The sequence below is a fragment of the Panthera uncia genome, chromosome C2 (genome assembly GCF_023721935.1).
Source record: "Panthera uncia isolate 11264 chromosome C2, Puncia_PCG_1.0, whole genome shotgun sequence".
NCBI lineage: Eukaryota > Metazoa > Chordata > Mammalia > Carnivora > Felidae > Panthera > Panthera uncia.
The window spans coordinates 81431513-81441870 of NC_064810.1; the positions used below are offsets into that span (position 1 = coordinate 81431513).

The following is a 10358-nucleotide window of genomic DNA, read 5'->3' on the forward strand; positions in this document are numbered from 1 at the left end:
AAACAACAGGAATTTATTGTCTCACAGTTCTAGGGGCTAGCAGTCTGAAATCAAGGTATCAGCAGGATCATGCTTCCTCTGATCCTTCCCTTGTCTCTTCTACCCACTAGTGGTTTGCCAGCGATCTTTGGTGCTCCTTGGCTTATAGATACATCATTCCAATCTCTGCCTCCATTGTCACCTGGCCTTCTCGTGACCCTCTCTCATAAGGACACCAGTCATGTTGGATTAAGGGCCCACTCTACTTTGCCACTCCAGAATGACCTCATTTTAACTAATTATACCTGCAATGACCCTATTTCCAAATAGGGTTACGTTCTTAGATACTGAGGGATAGGACTTCATGTCTTTTTGGAGAGGACACACTTCAACCCATAACAATAGGCATCACTGTACTGTTTTTTTCCCTAATGTTTTATTTATTTTGAAGAGCGAGAGAGAGCATGCATTCATGCGTGCACGCATATGCAGGGGAGGGACAGAGACAGGGAGAGAGAATCCCAAGGAGGCTCTGCTGGCACAGCGCTCAAACTCACGAACAGTGAGATCTTGACCTCAGCTGAATCAAGAATTGGACCCTCGACCAACTGAGCCACCTAAGTCCCCTGGACTACCTTCTTCTTTAAGAGATATGCCCACAGAGATAATAGATATTAGATGGTATGCTTATAGAAGATTAGTCTTCCCCATCCAGACTTTTCACAGATAGGACTTTATCAGAACTCTTTTGAGCCTGGTATTCAGGATCCTGGATTATTGTGTCCACTTGGAAAATGCATTGAATATATGAATCAGAAAGCCACCAAGCATTGGAATGAGACAGCTAATGTGTCCACATGTACCTTGTCTATTTAACAGCTGCCAGTGATTGAATGTCTGCCTTGTTCCAGGCACTGTAGGTATATTATCTCTAATGTTTACAGTAACTTACTGAGTCATGTCACTATATCCCCATTTTATAGAGCAGGAGACTGAGGAGTAATTTGCCCAAGGTCATGCAGATGGTAAGAAGCAGAGTGGGGATTTGAGCCCAATCTGCCTGGATTCTGTGTACTCACACCCTCCCTGCATCATACTGTTCTTCGCCTCTGTGATTACAGAAAATGCTTAAATTGTGACACACTAATGCCTCTTACCAGGAAGTCAAATAAGAATGTGTGTTCCTTTATTCTTACAACAAATAGTAGACAATATACATGGGTTTCAACAGTGAATAAGATCCAGACAAGGATGCTGATCTACTGGGGGAGACAGACAAATGAACAGAGAGACAAGTGCTTTTTTATTTAAGATGGGGATAAAAAAGTGAGGGAACTGAAATATAGAGAAGTTAGGCTAACTTGGTCAGGGTCACACAGTTGTAATAGAAGCTGTACAGGAATCAGCAAGTCTGGTCCCAGAACCCTTTCTTTTACCAGTGTCTCTCAAGCAAAAGGGTGGGGAGAGGTGCACATGTTCAAAGGGCATAAGAGAGCAGAGCCAGTTAGAGTCTCCCAGCAGAGTCCACAAGTGTCCCAAAGGGATGAGCGAGATCGGTGCCAGCCTGTGCTTCCTCCTGTCAGGTGGAGTTCTGGGATAATGTCCTGCTTGCATTTATGTGCCTGGAATTGCTAACCCCAAGCATGGAGACGGATGTGACACAGAGCTAAAGTTTTCCCAAAGACTTTCCTATTTCCTATATGCCAAGTATAATTTTATGGACAAAGCAAATTATACCTAATACCTTTCAGGTTACTAGAACTATAAATGTCATGTTTAGATGGAGACAAGGCACTGCAAAATTCATGTAACATCCCAATTTCTATCAATTATCTGTTCCACCCCACCACTTTACCCTCATCCTCTAGGACAAAGAGCTGATTCCCCTGTCTTTTAAGATTCCAGAAATGTCTAGGCCAATTTTTTGGTATCATCCTTGATGTTCTTAAGGCAGATACTATTGGTACAGTAAGCAAGAATAGTCCCCAACCTGCTTTTCTGTTCCAGTAAATTCCTTCCTCTTGAGTTGCTGTTCACGCTCTTCTTTCTCCTCTACTGGATCAGCTCCTCCTCCTGGTCAGCCAGCTGACCTCGAGTCCCTGTTCAGTGACAGGCTCTCACCCTGGTGCATCAGGATGTTTTTCTAAGTTTGAACATACAGAGAGATGTATTTCAACATGTATATGTCGAAATGCTAACGGTGTTTGTTTCTGGGGGGTCAGATTAGAAGTGATTAAAATGTCAATTGGCTTTGGTTTTGTGTTTCACATATCTGTATTTCTTAATTTTTCTGTAACTAACTTGTATTATTTACATAATAAAAACAATAAAAGTTAAATAAAGTTTTATAAAGAAGACAGAGAGGCGGTGCCTGGGTGGCTCAGTTGGTTAAGCGCAACTCTTCATTTCGGCTCAGGTCAGGATCCTGGGGCCGTGAGATTGAGTCCTGCATCTGGCTCCATGCTGGCACTGTGGAGCCTGCTTGGGCTTCTCTCTCCCTCCCTCTGCCCCTCCCCAACTTGGGCTTATGTGCGCGCACGTGCTCTCTCTCTCTCTCTCTCAAAAATAAATAAACTTAAGAAGAAGAAGACAGAGAGGTCTGGCCTGTTCCCATGTATGATCCTATGACAGATAACCTTTGCAGGATGGTCACTTACATGTTGGATCATTGTGAAATTCCTACTGTGTTTCTCTCCAGATCAAATTTGGATCCCTTCAACCAGTACACTGAAGACCAGATTTGGGATGCCCTAGAAAGGACACACATGAAAGAATGTGTAAGTAAAGCACAGAGGGAGCACTTTTCTGGAAATCTGGGGGCAGGGGGGGAATGCAGTGACACATGTGTCCAGCCTGGCCTGTTGCTCTATTTCCAGGATGTCTGTGAAATCCTATGAAGGAGCACTTTAGATAAGGCTTCCCAGGCATTTCAGAAAGGGCATAAAAGTTGATATCTCTGGACCATGGTCATATTGCCCTTTTGCTCCCTATTAATTAAAAAAGATATTAATGACAACCACTCAGATTCTGTAATGCTTTTAAGTTAATTTCTATTTTATTCATCATGACAGTATAACATGTTTTTGAAGCATCTGAATACGTATCAAATCCACAAAAAGCATGCAGCATGCATATGGAGTCATAGACTTCTTGGGGTAACTCAGTATGTACCCTCCCAAGGCCACAGGTGATCCCCTTGACCTGGAGTAGGTCTCTCATGCCCCTGAGTTGAGTAAAGCTCTGGATCCCCTGCCCTGACTCAACTAGATCAGCTGTGCCTTTATCACTTATATATTGACCTTCCTCAAATAATTTCATTTGAAGAGTAGGCTCAATAGCTTATTTTAAAGGCAAATTTAACAGCCATGGACCTATAGCTTTGAAATTCAGAAAGAGTGATCTCTTTGCATGACCATATTTTCAGAACCAAAATTAGGGCCGCCACCGGACAGGATTTGGGGACATGAAAATACTGGAATTTCTAGGACCTTTTAATGGTATGAGGCTAACAGAATAATCTATCTGAAATATGGAATGTCCTAGAAAATGAGAGTCCTCGGGGCACCTGGGTGGCTCAGTCACTTAAGCGTCCAACTTCAGCTCAGGTCATGATCTCACGGCTTGTGAGTTCGAGCCCAATGTCGGGCTCTGTGCTGACAGCTCAGGGCCTGGAGCCTGCTTTGGATTCTGCATCTCCCTCTCTCTCTGCCCTTCCCCCACTAGCACTCTGTCTCTCTCTCTCTTAAAAATAAATAAACATTAGAAAAAAATGAGGGTCCTCGTACATGTGATCGTAACACCTGTACCTTCTTTCTAGATGAGCCAGATTCGTGGCTAAAAATTGTTTCATCTATTTCAGAATAATTTATTTTTGCTACTGGAGTTTTGACAAAATTTAGTATAGTTTTTGTTTATTCGTTGGTTTTTTTTTTTTTTCAAAATTTACTTTTGGACTCTTCAAGTCCCGACCTTCCTTTCTCCTTAGATTGCTCAGCTACCTCTGAAACTTGAATCTGAAGTGATGGAGAACGGGGATAACTTCTCAGTGGGGGAACGGCAGCTCCTGTGCATCGCGAGAGCCTTGCTCCGTCACTGTAAGGTAGGTGGTTTGGTGAGCGGTGGGGAGGAAGAACAGCCTTTCTCTGTCATAAGAGAACCAAAGGCATTCCTGGCACGAAGCCCAGTGGAGCATTTTAGGAGCGTGCCCAGAGAGGCTTCTAAATTAACCTTGACACGATCTGGGTATACAAGTGTTTTTGAGCCTTCAGACTTCCCTGAGCCTTTAATTTCCAAAGGTGACTTTTGTTTCTGACCAGTGAGTAGCTGTAGTACTGTTGGAAACCATAGACTTGGAGATATCCAGGCCATCAAATCCAGTCGCCTTGTTTTGTAAACCAGAAGAGGAAGATCCAGAAAGATGTTTTTCCAAGTCACAGAGCAAGCAGGAGCAAGCATTTTGTTAGATCAGTATTACACGCATTTCCTTTTATTTGTGGAAATGAAGGTGAACACATGGGTTTGAAGTTGTCTCCGTTCTAAGCAAAATGGTTCTTTTGCATATGTGTGTACTTACTTAGGAAAAACAGATTACGGTTTAAATAATAAAATACATTTTAGTGAAACCTAGATTCTAAGTAGAATGCTTAGGAAGAAATTGGTTGGATCTCTCTTTCTCCTCTCTTCTCTGGCAGATTTTGATTCTAGATGAAGCCACAGCCGCCATGGACACGGAGACAGACTTACTAATCCAAGAGACTATCCGAGAAGCATTTGCTGACTGCACCATGCTGACGATTGCCCATCGCCTACATACAGTCCTAGGCTCCGATAGGATTATGGTGCTGGCCCAGGGACAGGTACTGAGCCCCTGAAGGACCGTGGCTTGGCATGTGGCCTTGTCTGGGAGGAAAACTGGCCCCTGGCAGGACTGGGCTGATTGCCATCTCAGGGCGATTCTTAGCTTTCAGATAAACATCCTTAGCAGCTCTAACCTGGCGGCTGCATGGAGGGATACAGCCCCCCCAATCAAGAGATTGAGTAGGAGCACTCTTCCTGGGTTCTCATTATACTTTACTACCTGCTTTTTTGTTGCTTGTAAAAGTGACACTTTGACTTAGGTCAGAAAGCATGTGTTCATACTAACTCACTCACGTAGGCAGGAATTGCCCAAGACATATTGAGACCAGCCACCTTCTGTTTGCTCTCTGCAATCATGTGGTGTTGCCAAACTTCTCATCTGGCTGTTCCAAACTTTCCCACAATCTGGCCCAGCCTAGCCGCCTTCATTTCCCCCTCTCTCCTTGCAGGTGCCGGTGGCTCTAACCAGTCTTGCATACCCTAAGCTGGTTCTCTCCTCTGTTCTTCCCTCACTTGGTTCCATCTACCTCCAGCACCTTTTCCTCTTGTCCCCTCGCCCACATCCCTACATCTGTCTGCATACAGTCTGCCTGTCTCTCAAGAAAGACACGGCTTAAATGCCCTGATTGCCTCTGCCACCTTAAACTGTATGTGTACCTCTTCTGCCTCCTCTGATGGTAACTGGCTAATGCTCTTTCTCCCCTATTAGACTGTAAGCTCTCTAGAGTCATGGGTCATACTTCATTCATCCTTGGGTCCCTGGCAGGGCTCTGTACTATGTTCTTTGCACATGATAGACGCTAAGTATGTCACTTAAGATGTTAAGCGGATTTGTGTTGGCCGGGTACCTCCTTTGTGTGCCCCTGGGATGGCAGCAAATTGATGGTAGCAGGAACAAGCCAGTTATGATATATAACTTGTCTTGTGTTATATGAGACAAGTTACCATAATACCACTTTCTACCATAATAGCCACTTTCATTGGATGTTTATTATATGTCAGGCACCGCACTAAGTGCTTTTATATACTGCCTCTCAATATATAACTAATCATCACAACCTCTGAGAAAGCTACAGATATTTTAACCCTACCTTCCAGAAGAGGAGACAGGCTCAGGGAATTTAACCTGTCTCCAGTCCGCAGGAAGGGAGAGTTGGAGGCAAGGTAGGCCAGTGACTCCAAAACCATGCTTTCCAGTACTGGACTGCACTATCCCTCTATTTGTAGAGAAGTACTGAGAAAAACATCTAACACTGCAGATTTAGTCTGGGCTTCACAGCTTGGTTTGAGAGGACATAGGGTTAATGATTTTTCTCCTCATATTGAAATTATGTTAACATTAATGGTCTTTTGTTACCATCTTTGTTTGCATTATCCTAAATGTTTAGTGAGATTCTGTTACACATTGGATATACAGAGCTACTACTCTGTACATAGGTATTAAATAGAATATAATGAAATAAAAGTAGATGGGACCAAGAACACCTTCTGGGAAGTTCTTTCTTAAAGACACACATGCACACCACTTTGTTTCTATGAGTGGCTCAATGTTTTGGAATGGGGATTGATTGGCTCTTAATGAGGAACTCTGTCCTTCCCATCCCTTAATTTTTGTGTTCACTAAAATTCCTTGTAATTTTAGGAAAACATGGAAAAAAAAAAAAGCATAAAAGCAAAAATAAGTCATTTACGCCCCCAGGGATAAGCATCATTAATACATTAATTTGCACCCTGCCAGCATTTTTCATGCCTGTATGCACACAGACTCCAGCAGATAGGATGTGCTTTGCTGTAGACACACAATGCCAGAATGAAAGAGGCTTGGATGGCAGGAGTTCATTATCCCATGGCAGGAGGCCTGATGGTTGGTTATTCAGCAGCTCAGCAACGTCAGCTTCCAGCCAGCTCCTACCTTCTCTCCCACTCATGGTGCAGGATGTCTGCTCTAGCTCCCAATGTCATATCCTCACACAGGCAATCCTGTGGAAGGCTTTGTCCTTATGTCTGTATCTAGTGGGCAGGACAGCCTTTCCTAGGAGCACCACAGAGACTGCTCCTTGGTCAAGGCTATGCCCCATGTCTTGGCCCTGTAGCAAGAAAAGCTGGGAAAGTGAATATGTGACATTTTCTGCCTCTATGGTGGAAGGCAGGCTCTGCCAGCATATCATTCAGTTTTTTGCTACAATATGATTTTCAGTGGCTACACTGAAGTCTGTCATAAGAATGGATAATCGACTGGATGGATCCCTTACTTCCTTTTTTATTCCACCGACCCAGTATTTTGGGCTGTTCTTTTTCCATCATCGGGTTGGGATCAGTTTGTATAACAAGATGAGATTTGCCTGCTATGCCGTTGACTTGAGCTGTAATTTATTCCCCCCCCCCCCTGAGATTTATGTGAAGGAAGTCTGGATGTCTTTGTCCCTAACCTTTCCTTATACCCTAGTTAGTAAAAACAAAAAACCAAATGCAGAACCCATTTGGGCGTGGCAGGACTGATCAAAGTGTCACTGCGATTCTTCCCCAGGGGGACTTGGGGTTTGCCCCCTTCCTGGCAGTGGTCCTCTGAATGACCCCAAGTGATGTGTCTCTTTCCTTTGCAGGTGGTGGAGTTCGACACCCCATCAGTCCTTCTGTCCAACGACAGCTCCCGGTTCTATGCCATGTTTGCCGCTGTGGAGAACAAGGTCGCTGTCAAGGGCTAACTCCTCCCTGCTGCTGCCACGTCTCTTTTCCTTGGAGCATTGCCATTCCCTGCCTAGGGCGGGCCCCTCATCACGTCCTCCTGCCGAAACCTTGCCTTTCCCAATTTTATCTTTCGCACAGCAGTTCAGGATTGGCTTATGTGTTTCAATTTTAGGGAGAGTCATATTTTGATTATCGTATTTATTCCATATTCATGTAAACAAAATTTAGTTTTTGTTCTTAATTGCACTCTAAAAGGTTCAGGGAACCGTTATTATAAATGTATCAGAGGCCTATAATGAAGCTTTATACGTGTAGCTATATCTATATATAATTCTGTACATAGCCTATATTTACAGTGAAAATGTAAGCTGTTTATTTTATATTAAAATAAGCACTGTGCTGATAACAGTGCAAATTCCTTTCTATCATTTTTGTACAGTTTGCTGTACTAGAGATCTGATTTTGCTATTAGATTGTAGGAAGGGTAGCATACTGTTCTTCAGCTGGTGGTTTCACGGTGCCGGGTTCTCTGGATGTCCAAAAGGAAGATGTGTGGCAATAGCGGGCCCTCCAGCGGCCCCCTCTGCGCCTCTGCCCAGCCACTCCCAGGTGGGGTAGAGGGGGCGGCTGGAGGCCATGCAGAGCGCCGTGAATTCTCAGGGCTCCTGCTTTCTGTCCTGTTGTCATTCACTGTTTCTGTTGGGAGAGCAGTGGGGTAAAGCCCCAGACCCCTTTTCACTCCCTCCGTCGGGAATGAGAATCACAGAAGAGCATTCCTCGGACAGGGGGCGTTTTTTTTCCTGCCTTCCTCTTTTTGCTGTTGTTTCTTAACCAGAATCAAGTCTATTCCGAGTGTCCCACTGCCTCAGGTTCCTAACGCTGGCCACTGCACAGAGCTCTCCAGCTCCTACACCCACTGGCTCCAAACCCGGGAGCCAGCTGCTGCTTTCTTCGGTGGTACTTTTTCATTTGCCTGGTCCCACGCCTCCACGGTTCAGTGACAGGGTTCAGGAGTTTGTGGGTCTGTTCTCTCTCCCTGCAGTTGTCACACAGTCTCTGTCTCTCTCCAAAGTCTGCGACTTTAAGCAGCTCTTGCTAATCAGTGTCTCACACTGGTGTAGAAGTTTTTTGTACTGTAAAGAGACCTACCTCAGGTTGCTGATTGCTGTGTGGTTCCGTGTGTTCCCGCAAACCCCCTTTGTGCTGTGGGACCAGTAGCTCAGGTGGGCGTGGTCGCTGCTGTCATCAACTGAATGGTCAGAGTTGCATGTCGTGACCAACTAGACATTCTGTCGCCTTAGCATGTTTGCTGAACACCTCGTGGAAGCAAAAATCTGAAAAAGTGAATAAAATTATTTTGGATTTTGTAAAACTCTTGGTGTAGAAAATAGTTTTCTGGGAAGGGAGCAAGATGTCTTTGTAGTGGCTTTGGTGTACAAGAGCCTTGGATCTGAATATCCAACGAGGGAGTCATGTGCCAGAAAGACCCGTAACGGAGTGGGCTGGTTGACAAGGGGGGCGGGGCCTGGCATGCCTGGAATCCTCTGTGGTGGGCTTTAGTTCCTATAGCCTGTGTTCTTGGGCATGGTCACCAGACAAAGTTCCCGTGGGACTAATAAGAGGTGCGGAAGGGCAAGGTGAATGGCTGTGGGGAGGTGGGAAATTGTGGTGAAGTAGATTTCAAATGAACAGTTAGCTGAGAATTCTCAGCAATTCAAACAATATGCAATCGCCCTTTCAGCCAGGTCATTCAGGTTAACTCATTGAGAATTAAGTACCATTCAAAAGGTACTCATTCTAAAGTTTCTCGATATATTGTGTTGAATGCAGCCAAGAAAGCTTTTAAACTATTTGTAGTGGCTCTGCTGACCACCAGCGGAAATCATATCTTAAGCCTAGCCATTTGTGTAAAAATTCAGCTCCTTGGGGCTCCTGGGTGGCTCAGTCAGTTAAGCATCCAACTTCGGCTCAGGTCATGATCCCACATGACCTGTGAGATCGAGCCCTGCATCGGGCTGTGTGCTGACAGTGCAGGACCTGCTTGGGGTTCTCTCTCCCTCTCTCTCTCTCTCTCAAAATAAATAAACTTTAAAATTAAAAAAATTCAGCTCCTTGTCACGTAGCAAGTGCTTGGTAGGCGTATGTGGCCTGGACGGTGCAGGTATGGAACATTCCCATCATTGCAGAATGTTCCGTTGGATAGCACTAAGGTAAACAGCCACGTTTTTTGATTCCCTGAGTTTACCTTCCAAGAAGGTGACAGAGTCAGCAAGAAGAGCCCCTACACGGTCACCCTGTTGAAGTCCCCTGCTGCATGCGACCCTTCCTCCAGTGTCCCTCCTTTTGGTGCTGTTCTCTTATCTCTCTTGGTCTTTTCTCACCTCCCTCTCCCTGCTTTGCCCCTTAAATGGAGACGTTTCCTGCCTTTTCTCTCCTGAGTGGATCTTTCACTCTTACAGGCACAGTGACATACCTTCAGCTGCGGGCTTGGCCTGTCTTAGCGCCGAGCATCGCCACTGGCGTCCTCCAGGTGCCTCAAATAGCCTCTCGAAAGTCTAACAATGCTCCCTGTCTTAATTAGCAGTCCCAGGGCCTCCTTAGTCTTCCAGGCTAGAAGCCTTGAATTATTTCTGCTCTCCTGTCTCTTCCCAAATAAATTCTGTCATTCCAGGTCCTACATATCACCACCACCACCCCTTTCTCTCTCTCTCTGCCCTAATTAAGGCCCACCTCCCTTCTTTTTTCATATTGTAGCTACAGCTCATAACTAGTCTCCCTGCCTCATTGTCCTACTGCCCAAATGCTGACCAAAAATGCAAGTTGGTCAAATGCTT

General features: G+C 45.0%; 1 protein-coding gene across 2 annotated transcripts in view; it reads left to right on the top strand.

The window, feature by feature from the left end:
- ABCC5 (ATP binding cassette subfamily C member 5) overlaps positions 1-9515 on the top strand; it is an 80914-nt gene extending 71399 nt beyond the window's left edge. Inside the window, exons 27-30 of one of the 2 annotated variants that reach the window (XM_049628491.1) lie at positions 2678-2756; positions 3965-4078; positions 4671-4835; positions 7440-9514. In XM_049628491.1, the coding sequence (XP_049484448.1) occupies positions 2678-2756; positions 3965-4078; positions 4671-4835; positions 7440-7541 (460 nt within the window). In that variant the 3' untranslated portion in view covers positions 7542-9514. Of the gene's footprint in view, positions 1-2677; positions 2757-3964; positions 4079-4670; positions 4836-7439 lie in introns of both variants that reach the window. The other variant, XM_049628490.1, reaches the window with a different exon arrangement.
- The last annotated feature ends 843 nt before the right edge of the window (positions 9516-10358 follow it).